Source organism: Schistocerca cancellata, chromosome 2 (genome assembly GCF_023864275.1).
Source record: "Schistocerca cancellata isolate TAMUIC-IGC-003103 chromosome 2, iqSchCanc2.1, whole genome shotgun sequence".
NCBI lineage: Eukaryota > Metazoa > Arthropoda > Insecta > Orthoptera > Acrididae > Schistocerca > Schistocerca cancellata.
Genome location: NC_064627.1, coordinates 1,131,053,861 through 1,131,076,217, shown reverse-complemented (window position 1 = coordinate 1,131,076,217; position 22,357 = coordinate 1,131,053,861). Strand labels below are relative to the sequence as shown.

General features: G+C 39.2%; 1 protein-coding gene across 2 annotated transcripts in view; it reads right to left on the bottom strand.

Moving 5' to 3' along the window:
- Nucleotides 1-22,357, bottom strand: part of LOC126163167 (uncharacterized) — a 61,780-nt gene that overhangs the window by 19,279 nt on the left and 20,144 nt on the right. For both annotated transcript variants that reach the window (XM_049920113.1, XM_049920114.1), the window contains exons 2-4: nt 18,325-18,489; nt 17,982-18,246; nt 9,942-10,154 (exon numbers count right to left, since the gene is read on the bottom strand). In XM_049920113.1, coding sequence (XP_049776070.1) covers nt 9,942-10,154; nt 17,982-18,246; nt 18,325-18,489 — 643 coding nt within the window. The remainder of the gene's footprint in view (nt 1-9,941; nt 10,155-17,981; nt 18,247-18,324; nt 18,490-22,357) is intronic.

Below are 22,357 nucleotides of genomic sequence, written 5' to 3'. Positions count from 1 at the left end.
ATATATACCGGTGCAGGGCAGCTCTGATTCACTTGTAATGTGATCAGTGGAGTATGCGCTGCTCATCATATTGATTTGGTTTACAATATTTACATTGCAAACTCTAATTGTTATTGGTAGAACTCCGATACTGCGTGAACTTGGCTTGTATTGGATAGTTTATTTTGCAATAGCTTGTACTGTCCTGGAAGAGTCATGTAACTATCTAATAAATTGGAGTTACTCTCTATTAATTTTGTGTGCAACTTGCACAAAAGGTGGTTTGTTTATTATTGGTTTTATTTGAACAGTCTCAAGCCTGTGACTTGATAAATGTATACCGTATAACATCCTGTTGTTGTTGTTATTGTTGCTGATGATTACGATGAAGATACAAACCCACTGAGAATGTAATTGGGCAGCTCTTCAGTACAGGCTTTAGGTATAGGTTGATAATTATTTGGAATTTGCCAAACCTGTGACTGAATGTACATTCTGGGATCTACAGAAGAACATCACTACAATAATGGCAAAACTCCATACGAAACCAAAAATCCACATATCAAAATACCTTACTGCTTATTCACTACCAGCAATACCAAGCTTCAACCCTTATGAATGTATTTGCTATTTCGTTTATTTATTTATCTCTTGTTACAGTGATCCATGTTGTGACAGTATCACAGGATATGGAACATGTCAGAGATCTATGGTAGCACATAAAAACAAAACAAAATGATTTCATATCACAGTAAACAGTAACTTAGGTTTTATTACAGAAAATCAATTTTGAGAGATAAATAGTATAAAATGATCCTTCTAATAGGAACTATCTTAAAAGTTTTTTTTAAACAAGAGCTCATCTTCTACCAAACACTTAATTCTTGAAGGGAGGGCATTAAAAATCTTACAGCCAGTGAAACTGACTCTTTTCTGTACCATACTTAGATTTGCCTGTTCATAGTGGATATCATGTTTTCTTCTCGTCTCATGACTACGATACTCACTATTCAGTTTAAACATAGTTTTCTTTCCTTATGAAGCATGTCAAAGAGAATATATATTGTGCAGTGGACGTAAGGATTCCAAGTTTCTTAAAAAGATTCCTGCATGTGGCTCTAGGATGGACTCCACACATGATCCGTATGGCTCTTTTTTGTGCACACAGTACTTTTTTAGCCAGTGACTGATTACCCCAAAATATAATTCCATATGACATAATGACATGAAAATAACCATAATAGGCTGACTTCATGGTTTCCACACTTCTATAAGAAGAAACAATGTGTAATGCTTAAGTTGCTGAACTCAAATCTTTTGCATAGATCCAGGATGTGATTTGACCAATTCAGTTTGCTATAAATATGCAAGCCTAGGTATTTTGAGGTATCCACCCTGGTTATCACCTGCTCACCTACTTTTACTACCATTTCCTCATCTTTGAATATTGTGTGGAACTGAACGTAATTAGTTAGCTTTAGTGTAATTTAAAGAAAGGCCATTAGTGTTAAACCAGTTCACTGTTTCACTTAAAACCTTCTTTGCTGTCTCCTCAAGTTTATCTACTGAATTATCAATAAGTAATGTAGTGCCAGCAGCAAAAATGGTGAATCTACAACATTCCGTACAGAGAGGTAACTCATTTATAAAGATAATAAAAAGTAGGGGGTCCAGAACTGAGCCTTGGGGAACTCCACACACGATGGTATCCCATTCTGAAGATAATGGGACTCCATTTTAACTATCCACTACAGCTTTCTGTTTCCTGTTTGACAGAAACGAGTCAAGCCATTTCCCCGATGGACCCCTTATACCGAGATGTGCACCGTTTTGTAAAAGAATCTGGTGACCGACACAGTCAAACGCTTTTGTTAGGTCACAAAAAATCCCAACTACCTTTAGTTTTTTGTTGATAGATTGCAAGACTTTTCCAGCAAATGCAAATATTGCATCTTCTGTTGACAAACCTTTCTGAAATCCAAACTGACTTTCACTGAGGATATTTTGATCCCTGAAATGCTTAACTATCCTGGCTTGCATTAGTTTCTCTAAAACCTTTGAAAAACTTGTCAGTAGTGATACTGGCCGATAGCAGCATCCGTCTTATCTCCCTTCTTATACAGAGGTTTTACCACTGCATACTTAAGCCTCTCAGGAACTATTGAAGTGATGCGTCAAAAACGTGGCGAAGGACTTTACTTACATGGCTGCAGCAGAATTTTAATAATTTGTTAGAAATATTGTCAATCCCAGTAGAGGTTTTACTTTTCAGAGATTTAATAACTCTTTCAATTTCTTGAACAGTGACTGTTGTTGACTTCATATGTTGTACTGAGCTAGGTACTCTAGCTTTCAAAAGATCGATGGCTTGGTTCATGGAGCCTTGTAAACCTATTTTTTCTGTTACTGTTAAAAAATATTTGTTTAATGTGTCTGCAACTATTTTTGGGTTGCTAACAAGATGACCCTCACTTTTTATTTGGATATATTCACTATTAACTGTATTTTTCCTTGTTTCCTTCTTTTCGAAACTTCAAATAGTTTTTACTTTATTGCTAGAGTAATCAATTTCTGTCTCCAAGCACATGTTCTTTGCTGCTTGTATGGCCTTATTCAGAACTTTAACTCCTACTGGGATAATTTGTTCTCTTGGCTGCTGCATATAGTTCTCTTCTTGTTTTACAAAAAGTTTTGATGCCTTTAGTAACCCAATGCTTGTTTCCAGATTTTAACAGGTTTTCTCTCACTGACATTTTTGGAAAGGTTTCTTCAAAAATACTTGTAACTTCATTTATAAATATATTAAATTTTGGTGGTGGTGGTTAGTGTTTAACGTCCCGTCGACAACGAGGTCATTAGAGACGGAGCGCAAGCTCAGGTTAGGGAAGGATTGGGAAGGAAATCGGCCGTGCCCTTTCAAAGGAACCATCCCGGCATTTGCCTGAAACGATTTAGGGAAATCACGGAAAACCTAAATCAGGATGGCCGGAGATGGGATTGAACCGTCGTCCTCCCGAATGCGAGTCCATTAAATTTTGAGTTAACATCAATTGCAGCATACACAGGAGACCAGTCCACTAGCTGTGATTGCTAATTAAAGCTTTCAATGGTGTGTATGTTCATAATCCTAAAGTTTTTCCAAATGAAGTTTTCTTTCCTTTGTACATTTATTTGGTTTAGAATGAGGAATTGCACTTCATGATCAGAGGGGCCATTTATAATATTTTTCACAGTTAAATTACTGTAAATATCCTTATCTACAAATAAATTATCTATTAAAGTGCTAGAACCGTCTGTTACTCTAGTTGGAGTGTCCACCACTGGTACTAAGTTGTAACAGTACATCAGGTGTTCAAAGTCCATTTTGCTTCTATTTTCTGTTAAGAAGTCCACACACTGAAGTCACCTGTAACAATGGTTGATTCAGTTTTCCTACGTACATTGGACAGAAGTGATTCTATTTGTCTCAGAAATACATTCAGATTTCCAGCAGGTGCCCTGTAAATAGCCAGTACAATGACTGTTGCACTGTCTGCCGTTAACTCAATGCCACACACCTCAAAATGCTGATCACCGCTTCTCACATATTGCAACTCCACCTTTTCTCATAATAGATCTACAGTAAAGTGCAGCTAAACTAAAGTTCTCAATTTGTAGCATGTGGATTCCACTCCTACCATGATGTTCTGAGAAACACAGTACATCAGGCTCGCTTTCACACTCATTTTTTAAATTTATTAGCAACTGGTCTATTTTATACTTGAATATATATTTTGATGGAATAAAGACAAAGTCTGATTTTTGCACACCCCTGCATTTGCATGATGTTTCTTAGGAGTGGCTTTTTCCAGTACACTAGTTGATAGTATTGCTTGAGGTGTGGAAGACTCATATTGAACACATGAGAGAGATGTTTCACGCAACAAATCCTTTTCTCTCGTGTTACTCACCATAAAAAACACTGGGTTTGCTTTGTGTTAGTGTATTACGGGCAACAGTTTCTGCTGCATGTGTTGATGTTTCAGCTGTTGATCCTGCCACTGATGATTCTGCTGCTTTTGACGATGCTGCTGCTTCTGCTGCTGACACTGGTCCCATACCAATACACTGAATTTTGCCACTCTCTCCCTATTCGCAATGCTTTCATTTATCACTTTACACACAAAGCTTTTTCCTTTCGTAATTTAGATGCATATCGTGTTTGGTATGCTGACACCTGTCCAATTCGCCTATATCAACAACGCCACATTTTCCAAACAAAGAATGCATTTGTTTTATTTTAATGTTAGTTTTTCGAATTTCTTTGTTGACACATGAGTGATACATTAGATCATATCTGTGTGGTAGAGTTGCAACTATTGTATTTCGTTATTTATTGCATTTCAGGAACTTTTTCAGTTCCATTATGCAGTTATTTTCTTCGTTTTTTGCAATAGCATTTGCACCCGCTATACACACGACATAGTCATTTTTTCCCAATATTTTATCATGTAAGTCGACAACAATAATATTTTTTGCTGTTGCTCCTGGCTTCATAATACCAGTTGCGTCATATTTTTTGTTTTCTTTGAAAAGTCTCGTCTTGTTTTTGGTATGACTGTCCGTTAAAAATAATACACTACTTTCGTGTTTGCACTCATGTACGTTTTTCTTGATATTGTCTTTCTCATTCGTCCCATTACTTCGTGCAAAAGATGGCATGCTCAATTGCTCACCATCATGAACTTTGAGCCTATTCTGTTGATAAGGTTTGTTCAAAAGTTCATGTTCCCTTACCAATGTTAGGCCTAAACCTGCCTCTTCACTCACGGAAAGAACATGAAATTTGTTTTTAACTGACAACTGTTTGGTGTTTTCACTCCCTGGAGATGTTTTCTTATTTACATCTCCGTTTTTATATGTATCTTCGTCCACTCATTAGAGTTATTTTGCGGAAGAGAAATGGACTTTTGTTTAACTGTTGTTGATGTTGTTGTTGTGGTCTTCAGTTCTGAAACTGGTTTGATGCAGCTCTCCATGCTACTCTATCCTGTGCAAGCTTCTTTATCTCCCAGTACCTACTACCACCTACATCCTTCTGAATCTGCTTAGTGTATTCATCTCTTGGTCTCCCTCTATGATTTTTACCCTCCACGCTGTCCACCAATACTAAATTGGTGATCCCTCGATGTCTCAGAAAATGTCCTACCAACCGATCCCTTCTTCTGGTCAAGTTGTGCCACCAACACCTCTTCTCCCCAATTCTATTCAATACCTCCTCATTAGTTATGTGATCTACCCTTCTAATCCTCAGCATTCTTCTGTAGCACCACATTTCGAAAGCTTCTATTTTCTTCTTGTCTAAACTATTTATCGTCCACGTTTCATTTCCATACATGGCTACACTCCATACAAGTACTTTCAGAAACGACTTCCTGACATTTAAATCTACACCCGATGTTAACAAATTTTTCTTCTTCAGAAACACTTTCCTTGCCATTGCCAGTCTACATTTTATATCCTCTGTACTTTGACCATCATCAGTTATTTTGCTCCCCAAATAGCAAAACTCCTTTACTACTGTAAGTGTCTCATTTCCTAATCTAATACCCTCAGCATCACCCAACTTAATTCAACTACATTCCATTATCCTCGATTTGCTTTTGTTGATATTCATCTTATACCTTCCTTTCAAGACACTGTCCATTCTGTTCAGCTGCTCTTCCAAGTCCTTTGCTGTCTCTGACAGAATTACAATGTCATCGGCGAACCTCAAAGTTTTTATTTCTTCTCCATGGATTTTAATACCTACTCCAAACTTTTCTTTTGTTTCCGTTATTGCTTGCTCAATATACAGACTGAATAACATCGGGGATAGGCTACAACCATGTCTCACTCCCTTCCCAACCACTACTTCCCTTTCATGTCCCCCGACTCTTATAACTGCCATCTGGTTTCTGTACAAACTGCAAATAGCCTTTCGCTCCCTGTATTTTACCCCTGCCACCTGAAGAATTTGAAAGAGAGTATTCCAGTCAACATTGTCAAGAGCTTTCTCTAAGTCTACAAATGCCAGAAACCTAGATTTGCCTTTCCTTAATCTTTCTTCTAAGATAAGTCGTAGGATCAGTATTGCCTCACGTGTTCCAACATTTCTACAGAATCCAAACTGATCTTCCTCGAGGTCGGCTTCTACCAGTTTTTCCATTAGTCTGTAAAGCATTTGCATTAGTATTTTGCAGCTGTGACTTATTTAACTGATAGTTCGGTAATTTTCACATCTGTCAACACCTGCTTTCTTTGGGATTGGAATTATTATATTCTTCTTGACGTCTGAGGGTATTTCACCTGTCTCATATATCTTGCTCACCAGATGGTAGAGTTTGGTCAGGACTGGCTCTCCCAAGACTGTCAGTAGTTCTAATGGAATGTTGTCTACTCCGGGGGCCTTGTTTCAACTCAGGTCTTTCAGTGCTCTGTCAAACTCTTCACACAGTATCATATCTCCCATTTCATCTTCACCTACATCCTCTTCCATTTCCATAATGTTGTCCTCAAGTACATCGCTTTTGCTTTCCCTTCTTTGCTTAGAATTGGGTTTCCATCAAAGCTCTTGACATTCATGCAAGTGGTTCTCCTTTCTCCAACGGTCTCTTTAATTTTCCTGTAGGCAGTATCTATCTTACCTCTAGTGAGATAAGCCTCTACATTCTTACACTTGTCCTCTAGCCATCCCTGCTTAGCCAATTGCACTTCCTGTCAATCTCATTTTTGAGACGTTTGTATTCCTTTTTGGTCTGCTTCATTTACTGCATTTTTATATTTTCTCCTTTCATCAATTAAATTCAATATTTCTTCTGTTACCCAAGGATTTCTACTAGCCCTCGTCTTTTTACCTACTTGATCCTCTGCTGCCTTCACTATTTCATCCCTCAAAGCTACCCATTTTTCTTCTACTGTATTTCTTTCCCCCATTCCTGTCGCCGGCCGCGGTGGTCTAGCGGTTCTAGGCGCTCAGTCCGGAACCGCGGGACTGCTACGGTCGCAAGTTCGAATCCTGCCTTGGGCATGGATGTGTGTGATGTCCTTAGGTTAGTTAGGTTTAAGTAGTTCTAAGTTCTAGGGGACTGATGACCACAGATGTTAAGTCCCATAGTGCTCAGAGCCATTTGAACCATTCCTGTCAATTGTTCCCTTAAGCTCTCCCTGGAACTCTGTACAACCTCTCGTTCTTTCGGTTTATCCAGGTCCCATCTCCTTAAATTCCCACCTTTTTGCAGTTTCTTCAGTTTTAATCTACAATTCATAAACAATAGATTGTGGTCAGAGTCCACATTTGCCCCTGGAAATGTCTTACAATTTCAAACCTGGTTCCTAAATCTCTGTCTTACCATTATATAATCTATCTGATACCTTTTAGTGTCTTCAGGGTTCTTCCATGTATACAACCTTCTTTCATGATTCTTAAACCAAGTGTTAGCTATGATTAAGTTATGCTCTGTGCAAAATTCTACCAGGCGGCTTCCTCTTTCATTTCTTAGCCCCAATCCATATTCACCTACTATGTTTCCTTCTCTCCCTTTTCCTACTCTCGAATTCCAGTCACCCATGAATATTAAATTTTTGTCTCCCTTCACTACCTGAATAATTTCTTTTATCTCATCATACATTTCATCAATTTCTTCGTTATCTGCAGAGCTAGTTGGCATATAAACTTGTACTACTGTAGTAGGCGTGGGCTTCGTGTCTATCTTGGCCACAATAATGCGTTCACTATGCTATTTGTAGTAGCTTACCGGTACTCCTATTTTTTTTATTCATTATTAAACCTACTCCTGCATTACCCCTATTTGATTTTGTATTTATAACCCTGTATTCACCTGACCAGAAGTCTTGTTCCTCCTGCCACCGAACTTCACTAATTCCCACTATATCTAACTTTAACCTATCCATTTCCCTTTTTAAATTTTCTAACCTACCTGCCCGATTAAGGGATCTGACATTCCACGCTCTGATCCGTAGAATGCCAGTTTTCTTTCTCCCGATAACAACGTCCTCTTGAGTAGTCCCCACCCGGAGATCCGAATGGGGGACTATTTTACCTCTGGAATATTTTACCCAAGAGGATGCCATCATCATTTAATCATACAGTAAAGCTGCATGCCCTTGGGAAAAATTACGGCTGTAGTTTCCCCTTGCTTTCAGCCGTTCGCAGTACCAGAACAGCAAGGCCATTTTGGTTAGTGTTACAAGGCCAGATCAGTCAATCATCCAGACTGTTGCCTCTGCAACTACTGAAAGGGCTGCTGCCCCTCTTCAGGAACCACACATTTGTCTGGCCTCTCAACAGATACCCCTCCATTTTGGTTGCACCTATGGTACGGCTATCTGTATCGTTGAGGCACGCAAGCCTCCCCACCAACGGCAAGGTCCATGGTTCATGGGGGGGTTTGTTTGACTATGGCTCACTTATTTCTTTTTGAAACTTTTGTTTGACTAATGGCTCACTTATTTCTTTTCAAAGTTTAGATATCTCACTATTCAATACACTGGTGACTTTCTGGAGACTAGAAATACGCTCATTTAGCTTCATAATTTCATTCCTACACACTGTATTTTTACTCACATTATTTTCGATTTTCACAAGACCACCACTCCCTTGTACATACGGCTCCGCCATATTGACCTACATTCAATCACAGAAAAGTGGAATAAAACATGACTTCAATCCCACATGCAAGAGGTATGTACTGTACAGGAAAATGAAGTTAGACTAATGACTGAATGAATGATTGAAATAATAATTTCAAGTCCTTAGTTTTACGTGAAGAGATATAGGACATCCATTTAAATACAATCAGCTGACAGGAGTATTCATAGTTCCTAACAACTATGGTATTGCCAATTCGCAAGAAAACTAAAATGACTATACTATATAAATTGAAATATTGGTAAACAAATGGATGACAAAGAGATGAATTAATAACAACATCTACTTTGTAAGAAGGCACTCTTTTACTGCATCTAATATATTATTTATTGAGAAAGTTGCACATAAATGCTCTTATTACATTTACTACTACACTATTTTCTTTAAAGTGTTCAAAGGAAACATATCATGTACTGTACTCTCATATTTAACTGCTTAACTCAAGTGATAAGTGACATCTTTTAAACAAACAGAAACAAGACCAATTTCTTGGCCTTGTACAGTGGTCACAATGACAGCAATAAAATGGTATATATTGGGAAATAATGTAAATCAAGTACCAACTTGGTCTGTCATATAAAAGTAGCCATGTTATGTTTTCAAATAGATACATTGGATTACTGTACCATCATAAGATAAGTTTGTCTTGGTTTATAAATTAGCTCACAGCTATTGACAACCTATAAGAGCCTTGTTCTTCATTCTCAGCAGTTAAGAAATAGGTGTCTGAATTCAAAATATGCTGTTCTTCTCCTTACAATGCCCAAAGCAAAATAAACAAATCGGTAATCTAATCAGTGGACGGAATCTAGAGGTTGTGCACTGTGTAATATTCTGGTATAATTGGATGAAAAAATATTACTTGACTACAAAAAGCGAAAGAGCGAAAGAGAGAGAGAGAGAGAGAGAACATCAGCTCACAAAGGTGTTTTGTTAACTGGAAAACCAAGGTGTTTATGAAACTTTTGAAATGAAAACTTTTCCATCAGTCAATGGCAGAAATGTAGTCATTTCAGGAATTTTGGATGACAGCGATATACGCCCAAAAGGAAGCAACCAAAGTATGAAACGTTGGATCATTCAGCATATTTGGCACTCTGTGATTTTCACAGATACCTCTTCAAACCATTCTGTCTTCGGAGTATATGTAATGTCTATAAAGCATTACATTCAAGAGAATTCAGTTGCTTTCTGTAACAGTTGTCACTATTGTTACCTCATATTTAATCTGCATAAGAAATTAATGTAAAAAAGGTGACGAAAAACCACTAACCTGTTTCAGGAATGATCCAACTTTTGGTCGGGTCTTTATCCCGTATATCCTTTTCAAACCAGCTGCTGTGAACACGAAATTCCCCAGTGACGTAAGATAAGGCAGAACTCGTAGAACAAAAGCTGCACCTTTTACTTTTACTTGTGTATTGCCAAGACAAAGAATCTCCATTGTCTTGCAGAGTGCATGCTTGTTAGCAAATTCTGTTTTCTCCTAAAAATACATCATTTCCAGTTAAATATAACTTGTCCATACATTAAAAAACTCTGTTCTGTATGTAAACTTTAGTAAAAATACTTGTCAATAATCAATTGTTTTACAAATGTACATATTTTGTGTCAATAGTTCACATAACCCACACAAGAGGTTAACATGTAACAACAATTTTGCAGAAAGAAAATAAACACATAAACCTATGGAAGATAGTGAAAAAAATGCTGAAACATCAGGACGAAATGGAAAGCACAAAACAGTGTCTTGCATTAGGAGGAATTCCTCTCAAATTTTTTGTAACAAGCACATAAATAAGAAGAACTACAGGGATCATAAGATGATTATTTTTAAAGCTAATTAAAACTGAATAACTTTTGATGAACATCTAGCCAGTGATTGTACAAATCTTATTTCTTCTACTCCTCATTACTTCTGTACATAATTTTTTACTGGGTGAGTTAACGTCAACCTCATAAAAAAAATTGGTTTATATTTACTTTCTACAGTTTTAAAGAGAATTATGGCCAATACATAAAACTTTAAATTACACATTACACTGATTCTGTTAATAGCTAAAATCAGAGACATGTATTCATTTAAATCAAGGGCCTCCTGTCAGTCAGTATACACTGAAGTGAAGAAAGTCATGGGATAGCGAGGTGTACATGTACAGATGGCGGCAGTATCGCATACACAAGGTATAAAAGAGCATCGCACTGGCGGAGCTGTCACAGGTGATTTATTTGAAAAGGTTTCTGACGTGACTATGGCCACACAGTGAGAATTAACAGACTCTGAATGCAGAAAGGTAGCTGAAGCTAGATGTATGGGAAATTCCATTTCATAAACCATTGGGGAATTCAATATTCTGAGATCCAGTGTTGAGGGCATGACAAGAATACTAAATTTCAGACATTATCTCTCACCATGAACAACACAGGGGCCAATGACCTTCATGTAATGACTAAAAGCAGTAGCATTTGCATAGAGTTGTCACTGCTGGTAGACAAGAAATACTACATGAAATAACTGTAGAAATTAATTTAACGTATGACGAATGTATGCATTGGGACAGTGTAGCAAAATTTGGCATAAACGGGCTATGGCAGCAGGCTACTGATGCGAGTGCCTTGCGATCAACACAACATTGCCTGCAGCACCTCTCCTGGGCCCGTGACCATCAGTTGGACCCTAGACAACTGGAAAACCCTGGCCTGGTCAGATGAGTTCCAATTTCATTTCGGACGTTCTGATGGTAGGGTTCGGTTCGAGTGTGGCACAAATCCCATGAACCCAAGTTGTCAACAAGGCACTGTGCAAGTTGGTGGTGGCTCCATAATGCTGTGGGCTGGTTTACATGGAATAGACTGAGTCCTGGTTATGTTCAGCTACTTGGAGACCATTTGCAGCCATTTATGGACTTTAAGTTCCAAAAAAACAATGGAATTGTTGTGGATGACAAAGTGCCATGTCCCTAAATATGTCACTGGGTTACAATTGTTTGCGACTGGTTTCAAGACTATTCAGGACAATGAAACGAATGATTTGGCCACCCAGATTGCCTGACATGAATCCCATTGAAAATTTATGGGACATAATTCAGAGGTCACTTTGTGCACAAAATCCTGCACCACAAACACATTTTCAATTATGGGCGGCTATAGGGGCACCATTGCTCAATATTTCTGCAGGAGATTTTTTGTTGAGTTCATACCATATTGAGTTACTGCACTACATTCGACAAAAGGACGATTTTATATTTTAAAAATACAAGATGTTAGGAATTTTGAGAAAAATATGAGTAAGCTACATGGAAAGGTGGGTGACATACGATACAGGATGTTGTAGAAATGTTGTGACAAACTTTGAGAGGTTGTAGACTGTGCCTTGAGAAACAAATTGAAGATAGACACCTCTGTCTAGAAACACCATTGAATGATGCTATAGTTATAGGTGCTGGCAATAAACATGACTTTGTAAGCTGATGGAGCATAGGTGGAATGTTTCGCAACATTGCTTGTTATTCAGTGTTTGTGACCGACTGCCATGATCACCAGTGAAGAAGATGAGGATAGCTGCTGTGTAGACAGGCCTCGTCTCCTATGACAGCGATGCTCTGTTGCCTGGGTGGATGACAGTTTTGCACACGGGTTTGCACCTGTAGTTTATTTTTCTTCTGAATACTGAAAAACACTGGAATTTTTAGAGGGCTTCAGGAGAAAAATAAACTGCAGATGGAAACATGTATGAAATCGTTATCACTGAGATAACAGAGCATCACATTCATAGGAGACAAGGCCATTCTACACAGCAGCTAGCTCCATCTTCTACACTAGTGATTGTGGCAATCAGTCATGATCACTGAATAACAGACAACATTGTAAGACATTTTACCTATGGTCATCTGTGTACGAAGTCACATTTGCTGCTGAAGGGGTGGCCTAACGGCAGGTGGTGGCATCTATAACTTTGACACTCTGTAGCATCATTGGATGTGGATTCTAGACATAGAGCCCTATTCTAAATATGTTTCTCATCAATCACCTCTACATCCCCTCACAGTTTGTCACAACATTTCGGGAACACCCTGTATGTATAAGAATCAGGAGGAAACAATAAGACTGGAAGACCAAGAATGAAATGCTCACACACAAAAAAAGACGTAAGACAGGGACGCAGTCTTTTCCCTAAAATCTAAGGAAAGACTGCTGCTCACCAGTTCTATTTTGGAGTTTTTGTTACTTAGAGCACCCACATTTGTGGAAGCTCTGAACTAATGAAATCAGTATAAGAAATGTATGTGCCAGGTGTGAACTTTAAGATCTTGCTTACGCTATGAGTTTTGGCTTTTCACAAATGGGAGTATCTCATACAGATGAGATTTTGCTGTGTTAGTAAATTACATGTATACTGTCATTATGAGCCATATCACACATCAACATCTACATGCATACTTCGTAGACTACCATATGATGACTCTTGTGATGCTGGAGAATACAATATATGAAAATGAATTCTCCTTTTTATGCAGCATATGTTAAATAGTATCTGCATGGAAGTTGAAGTGTGGTGGAATTTTTGTGCACACTGCTGCCTCTGCCGCCTGAGCAATGTAAGGATATTTATTTAAAAAAAAATGTAATTAAAGAATTTTTTCACATTATGATTTTGTGAAAATAATGACGTTACATGTTGAATGAGCAGGGATCGGAGAACACAGCCACATATACTTTGCAGTGAGCGGGCCACTGTCACGTCAGTCAGCGTGTGAACATCAGTTGACAGCAAGCGACTATGAGAGGATACTGTCATTTTGTAAAGAGCCCCTGCACCACCAATTATTATTTTAATGGTACAAAAGAAAAAAAATGTGTCATTATGTTCTATTCATGTTTGGCCACACTTTCCTAATGTCTTATGACTTAAAGTTTCTTTGTGGAAAAGTTGTACACTGTGATGTATTCTGTGACAAAATAAACCAGTGAGAAGTTGTTATGGGATGGAAAGTATTTAAAGTGTTCGAATTTTCTGAAAGGAAGTAGCATTCTAAACTTTTATCTCCAATTATGTTATCCTGAATGTTTGAATAAAAATGGGTATTTTGAGCAAAAAAGTGACTGAAATACTGACTACAACATGAAAGACAAAGCTAATAAGATCTTTGGCCTTTCTGTGCTGCGACAAAGTAAAAACAGATTATTAAATATTTTATGAAAGGAGAGAAGCTATAAGTGATCTAATCTTGAAAACTGTAACATCTGTTAATATACAAAGTGCTCATAGTGAAGCAGTTTATATAATGATAACTTTGACAAATTTGGGAATTATCAGTTCGAAAACAGAGAGTAATGTTAGTTGCAATACAACAGTGTTGATTATTTCTGCTGGAGACTACAGCAAAGCAGATAAACAATATTCTGAAGCTGTTGCCTTATGCTGTCAAAATGCACAAACTATCTAATTAAATATATATTCAGAACAAATATGATGTTCGTGCTGTGCCACAAGGAGAACAAGCAATACTCAAGAAAAAGAAGAAGATTTGATTAATGTATGGGTGGAGATTACCGGTGGGAACGGGGAGAGAGTGTTGGAGTGATCCTACAACCATCAGCAGAGTGCTTCGAAGTGTGCATGGTGATTTCTCTCATGCTTTTGAGACGCAGAGATGCGAATTCAACAACACTGCAGCTGAGGCCGTGCAAACAATGAAATACCCTGTTGAATTTGTGAATGGTGAGTCCTGTACAGTACTGTTTCTGGAAAACTGATTTATTTAAATATAGTGTGTCCATAATTAAAATTGCATTTTCAAAATGCTGTGGAGAGAAAACCACTGCTCAGAACGATGTCAAATTTGAAAAGCATTACTGAAGCTGGGGAATCATCATATGGAGGGGGGGGGGGGGGGGGGGGGATTTTACCAGTAGATGGCGCTGTACATTCTTAACATAAATGGGGTCAGCTAAAAATGGCAGATGAATCGCAATACAACAGCTATGTCTGAGTTGCGCATTACATCATTTGTATTGCTCAGTGTGCATGACTGCACAAATTTGTTACTGCAGCAAGGTCATACCAAACTGGATGGGCAAAAATTTGAGTTTAATTGCCCTCATGTCAAAAACTGCATAAAAGCAAAATGACATCAGTTTTTAATTGTCCTGGGGCCATAAACTGCATAATAAGCAAAATTACATCTTTTTTGACTCTCATGAGACTGGTGAAAGGTATGTTCAGTATGAAACTTCCTGGCAGATTAAAACTGTGTGCCGGGCCAAGACTCGAACTCGGGACGTTTGCCTTTCATGGGCAAGTGCTCTACCATCTGAGCTACCCAAGCACAACTCACAACCTGTCCTCACAGCTTCAATTCTGCCAGTACCTCGTCTCCTACCTTCCAAACTTCACAGAAGCTCTTCTGTTCAGTATGCCATCCACCACTTTCTGTAACAAGCAGATATCAAGAAACAGCTTGTTCCACAACAGATCAGAGTGTCTTGGGGCTCACATTTAGAATGTGCTGCAGAATGCGTACCTTCAGTTTAGCTATGTGTGTAACTGGACCACTGAACACAACATCTTTCAGAGAACATCAAAGCCAAAAGTCACAAGGATTAAGATCAGGTGATATGGACGGCCACACTGTGCAGAATAATTCTAGCATTTCTGAAATGCCTCTGCAATAGCCACTTTGTTGACTATATAATGTGTGGGATAGTGCCATCTTTCTTAAAAATGGTTCCACCCACATTTCAATGCTGTTGGAGGATTGGAATGACATTTGTGTGCAAAAGACTTTTGTAGCGTTTACCAGTGATGGTACAGGTTAACAGGACCCGCAGGACTCATCACCTTGAAAAAAATGTGGCCCTATGATAATAAACACAAACTCCACCTGACATTCTATTATATTCGCTACGGTTCTTATAACATCCCCTGTAGCCGTGAAGGGCAGGAGTCCGCATTGCTGGGAATCAGGTTTCCTGGAGGGCAATGCAGAAAGCAGGTGTAAAGCTTAACAGTTGCCGTAGCTCAGCTAGGTGGTGGAAAAAACTGCCGCAATTTCACTGGAGGATGATGTGACTGTGAGACTGGGAAGACATGAAACACTCAAAGAGGTAGTCTACACCTCAGGGTCACCTGCTGCCACAAACTTATTTCCTAAACAGGCTATATCCATTATGTCTGAGGGTCTGGCGAGATCTAGGTCCTCAGCAGATGCCAGGATCTTCACGTCATCCTCAGACGCAGAGCTTGTAGGCAGTGGTGGTGTGGGTGGCACTGCAATTCCCTTGGTCTTGTGGGTCTTCTTTCTGGATTTCTCTTGCTGATCCTTGGGTTTCTCTGGATGGGAGGGTTTCACTGATTCAGTCTCCAGGAGTGAGGATGATCGTGAAGCCCTGCGACCAGCTGCTTTTGGGCACTTCAGCCACTGGCAGGTGTCGTCTTTCACACAAGCAGAAACCCGGGAACGGAGTGACCCAAGGGATCCTTTCCTAGTGAGAGGAGCCGAACAAGACTTACGCTTCTCCAGCTCAGAAGTGGGGAATGGTGTCCCCGATGGTTGGGGGGACAGTGCTTCTGAGATAGGTAGTGCAGGAGCAACAAGGAGGGAAGTGCCCTCCACCATCAAGGGGGCAGGTGTACTCTTCTGGCTCTGAGATCTGACTGGAACTCACGGTACTGATGGGCTACAACTGCTCTCGTAGCGGCGCCATAAGAGGAGGTTATAGCCACAGGATGTAGGTGCTCAAATTTCCTCTTGGCCTCAGTGTAGGTCAGTCGGTCCAGGGTCTTGTATACCATGAGTTTCCTTTCTTGCTGCAAAATCCTGCAGTCTAAAAGGGGAATGACGCTCTCCACAGTTGACACAGATGGGAGACGGGGCACATGGAGTATTGGGATGGGATAGATGTCCACAATCTCCACATGTGATGCTGGAAGTGCAGTGAGAAGACATATGGCAGAACTTCCAGCACTTAAAGTACTGCATTGGGGGAGGGATATGTGGCTTGACATCACAGCGGTAGACCATCACCTTTAAGATCTTGAGTAATGTGTCACCCAGGAAAGCCAAGATGAAGGCATTAGTGGCAACCTAATTATCCCTCGGACCCTGATGGATGTGCCAGACGAAATGAACTCCTCATTGTTTTAATGAGGGGACCTTCTGGGAGGTGCATCAAGTTATGAACTCCCACTTCGCCTGCTTATAGTGTGGGTAGGTACCTATCACATCCTAAAATTGTAGGTGCCAATGCAACTACGATTTTTAAATACTTGTACAATTTATGGACCAACGTTGGGAGTAGTCTATGCGAGTTGCCAAGGGATGGCAAGAAGATGTGTCAACAGTTGGTTTTAAATAGCTAATGAGAATTGAGCAGGCAGCAATGTGTTTCATAACAACAAATTCATGGTATCCTTTCATGTTCAAACTTATCACAACCTTAAGCTGAACTAGCTATACATTCAACATTTCTAAGCTCTCAAATTTGATGCTAAAACTAAATCAACCAATTTCCTGCCTATCAATGGCTGCATCTTCACTTAAGCAAAGAAAATGAAAATCTTTAATTTCTTTATCTACAACCTGAAAAAGCAGCATACAAGTGACCAAAATCCTAAAAAGTTTCATGCAATTAGTGCTTACAATAATTGTATCAAAACGGAAAATCATTTGAGAAAACTGTAAAATTACAAGGAGACAATATTGACCTGTAGGAGGTGAGGTTCCAGTACTGCTGAAACACACATAAAAATGTACAAAAAACTATCCTATCTTTTAGAACTATTAGTGTCTTCTTCAGGGAGAAAAGAGGGAGAAGTTGGGGAAGATTACTCAGACATGAGGATGAGCTGAACCCATCTGTTGTGAAGACATCTTCACTTCCATGCATCTTCCTTCTTACAGCAAACATTTATACGCAATGTGACATGAAAAAAAAAAAAAAAAAAAAAAAAAAAAAAAAAAAAAAAAAAAAAAAAAAAAAAAAAAGAAAAATAAAAGAAGGCACAATGTTCAGGGATTTCTTATCACAAATAAAATAATACTTATAATTTTTTGGATCTCAGCTACATGCAGAAGGAATTTGAAAATAATATGAGTAGGGTGAGAGGTGGGGTATAGGGAGAGAGAGATAGATGGGGGGAGAGCTGCAGGTGAAGAGGGGGGACAGGGGGAGGGAGGGAGGGAGGGAGGGAGGGAGGGAGGGAGGGAGGAGAGTGGTAGTGGTGGTGGTTGTGGTTGGGGGGGGGGGGGGGGAATCAGCAAGGTAATTTTTGCCATGCGCATATATAATACAGTAACAATAAAAAGCTCACCAGAAGGCTGTCCAGAGGTTGTGTATAGTGTGATAATGGCAGGCACAGGTGCAGCATATCAATGCATGTGACTTTTGAGCCTGAAATATCAAGCACACGTAGGTTCTGACACCTATATCCAATAGTGGACAATGCCCCTGACCCTATAACAGCCTCCTTCAGGATCAGTTCTGTCAGATATGGACATGATTTCGCAAGTGAGCTGACAAATGACTGAAAAGATGGCAATTTTTTTGTTGTGAGCATGTTTGCCCCTAATTCAAACCTGCAAAAAGACGGGGAGATCTGTAATTCTCTCTTAATAAAAATCCTGGAAGATTTAACACACTTATAAAATAATTACCTTTCCAAACCTGTACATTTCTTCAGAATAATTGGCCATAACTTCCTGCTTAGCCGTATTTTTGGATCAGATAGGTTCAAGTTACGTACATCTTTATTTAATATGACATCCAGCATCCCAACAAGAATGCGAGGCTCTCCAGTAATGGATGCATTTTTGAATACCCTTCAGATAAAAGATTGCAATGTTTCACGATAATTTGCAAATGACATACAACTGCATAAAACTAGAAAGTAAGAATTGTCAACATTACGAGGATCACCTTCATTCATGCGCATTTTAACTCCCACACAGGGCATAAAAGGCAGTGGAAACCAATGTACTGAAAGGATAATAAATGTTTCCACAGCACATGTAATGTGACCACTTATGTACAGAACTTTTTCACACAAAAACAAATTTACCAAGAAATATACACAGAGAGTGTACATTATCAGCAACTGAGCACATGTTGCATAATAAGAACACAAAGCAGTTTATATCTTACACAGTAAACTCCATAGTATATATTTTGCATATGCTTATTCATATCTGAAATGTGAAGTAATTATTTGTGGAAACAGTGTAGCAAATTTGAGATAATTAAGATTACAGAAGAAGATAAGTCAACTAAAGAAAAAAGTGGCGCAAATAGTAAAAGGTAAGTAATTATTTAGCAAATACAAAATTCTACCAACTTAACATGCACACAGGGTGTCCGAGAAGTCATAGTATCTCTTGTAACTATGTACAATTGAGGAAATAAACAGTTATTTAATAGGTATAGCTGCTTTGAAGCTAACAAAAAGCATGAGAGAATACATTTAGCACCATCAATCAATCAATTTAGCAGCTTCCAATGAAATTCATTCATAAAAGAGCAGTTGAACTTCAGTACACTTGCTAACCATGAATAATCACATTACGAAAAGATTTAAAAATTAAAGGGTTTAGCCCAATGTATGTGAATGAATTAACCTATGACAATATGGAACGGTAAATTGTAGTCTCCTGTGCTTTGTTGGCACAATTTCCAAATGCTGTGTCTCGCTCAAGAGTGTTACTTTCTGATGAATGTGCCATGTATCAAATTTCATACAGGAGGAATGTGGTTTTATGGTCTAAGGAAAGGAAAGCCCCATTATGTGACGAGCTGGAAAGGAATTGCCACATGTTATGATACGGGCGAGGAAGCCACCATGATGTGTGTTTGGACCAATTTTTTTGAAAGGTACACTATGTGATCAAAAGTATCCGGACACCCCAAAAACATACGATTTTATATAAGGTGCATCGTGCTGCCACCTACTGCCAGATACTCCATATCAGCGACCTCAGTAGTCATTAGACATTGTGAGAGAGCAGAATGGGGTACTCTGTGGAACTCACGGACTTTGAGTGTGGTCAGGTGAGTGGGTGTCACTTGTGCCATATATCTGTATGCAAGATTTTCACACTCCTAAACATCCATAGGTCCATTGTTTCTGATGTGATAGGGAAGTTGAAATGTGAAGGGACTCGTACAGCACAAAAACATACAGGCCGACCACGTCTGTTGACCGACAGAGACTGCCGACAGTTGAAGAGGGTCATAATGTGTAATAGGCAGACATCTATCCAGGCTATATGAATAGGAATTCCAAACTGCATCAGGATCCACAGCATGTACTATGACAGTTAGGCGGGAGGTGAGAAAACTTGGATTTCATGGTTGAGTGGCTGCTCATAAGCCACACATCACACTGGTAAATACCAAACGATGCCTTGCTTGGTGTAAGGAGCATAAACATTGGACAATTGAACAGTGGGAAAACATTGTGTGGAGTGACGAATCATGGTACACAATGTGGCAATCCGATGGCAGGGTGTGGGTATGGCGAATGGCCGGTGAACGTCATCTGCCAGCAAGTGTGGTGCCAACAGTAAAATTCGAAGGCAATGGCGTTACAGTGTGGTCGTGTTTTTCATGGAATGTTTGGCATGGCACTATCACAGAAAAGGCCTACATTGATGTTTTAAGCACCTTTTTGCTTCCCACTGTTGAAAAGCAATTTGGGGATGGTGACTGCATCTTTCAAAATGATCAAGCACCTGTTCATAATGTACGGCCTGTGGTGGAGTGGTTACATGACAATAACATCCCTGTAATGGACTGGCCTGCACAGAGTCCTGACCCGAATCCTATAGAACACCTTTGGGATGTTTTGGAATGCTGACTTTGTGTCAGGCCTCACGGACCAACATCGATACCTCTCCTCAGTGTGGCAACGCGTGAAGATTGGGCTGCCATTCCCCAAGAAGCCTTACGGCACCTGACTGAACATATGCCTGCGAGAGTGGAAGCTGTCATCAAGGCTTAGGATGGGCCGACTCCATACTGAATTTCAGCATTACCGATGGAGGACGCCATGAACTTGTAAGTCATTTTCAGCCAGGTGTTCGGATACTTTTGATCACAGTGTATGTGGATGAAAATTCTTATTTGTACATCACAAACAATTTTAATACCTTAGCTTGAAAACAGTGAATCATGGTTTATATGTGGTTACAGCGGGACATAACTCCAGCATAATTTGTTATTCAGATGCAATAGCTCTTTGATGAATAATTTCGAGGTTGCGAGACTGGGTGCTATTCAGCAAAATCTCCAGCCCTACTGAAATGTACATCTCTTTACCATGCCAGGCAACTCATTATGGGAATAATAAAGCTCCATGTGGCTCAGCATTACCAATGAAGAAATGCATAACAGTATTGAGGAAGCCTTTTGAAGTGTAAATACTTAGATGCTCTGCAAGATGTAAGGGAGACATGACGACTCATAGTTCTCTAAAGCAAGGTGATGTACATACAAGTCCACTGGCTGTATTGTTTTTATGTGTTAGGACTCCAATGTTCAATATAAGGTAATACTTGAAAATGTGTTTACTCTAAAAGAAAAACTGAAGCATAATATCATACACTGTAGGCTTTCACAGCTAGTACTGACTTCACTTGGAACTTCCTGGCTGACAGACGACGGTTGATGCATAAAATTTTCTTCTAACATTTTATCTCCAACTGCACGGGACATCTACAGAAGTAAAGCAGAGACCAGCAACCAGAACTCAAGCGAGCATTGAATATAAAGACAGTGCAGAGGGCACAACAGTCGATCACATGATGTTGGCTAAGAGATTATCTCTGGTAATGCCAACACTCTCAGTATGAAATAATCGATCATCATTCTTATGGTGCAACATTGGCACCCAAATTGTATCTAATTTAACACCTCCCTTTTTCCTGTTAAAATTATTGCAGTGTTTATAAATCTCACATCTTAAAAACACTGCATTATCATGTGCACATGTATACAGAGGGTATTGATATTTATAAGCACCATAATACTTTTAACAGAAAAGAGGAAGGTGTTAGATTAGATAAAATCCGTATGTTAACGGTCACCGTAAGAATGATGATCAATGACTTTCAATTGAGAATACCGGCAGCATTACCAGACATAACTCTTAACTGATGTTACGTGGTGGCTGTGGTGCCCTCTACACTGCCTTTATATTTGGCGTTCCCTCAAGTTCTGATTGCAGTTAACTGCTTTACCTTTGAATATGTCTCCTGCAGTCAAAAATGAAATGACATGAGAAAGTTTTATACATTGACCGTGGCCTACAAGCATGGAAGTTTTGAGTGAAGTTAATATTAATAATCCTTGCACCTCTGATGATAAATGTGTGCACATTTACTGTACAAGAGAAACAAATTATCCACAGGCAGACCTGCAGAGGATAGCTGACTAGCGTAGGGACCGGCAGTTGACGTGGAACATACACAGTGTAATGTATCGCGTATGAATTGATGGCGAGATGTATTACTGATCAGTTAAGTTATTGGTGATAAATCGCTGGAATCAGTAACAACTATAAAATACCCAGGGATAATTGTCCACAGTGACCTCAAGTAGAATGACCACATAAAATTAAATGAAGCAAAACCCGATGACAGGCTGAGATTCAGTGAAAGAATCTTCATGGGAAATAATTCATACATGAAAGCAGCA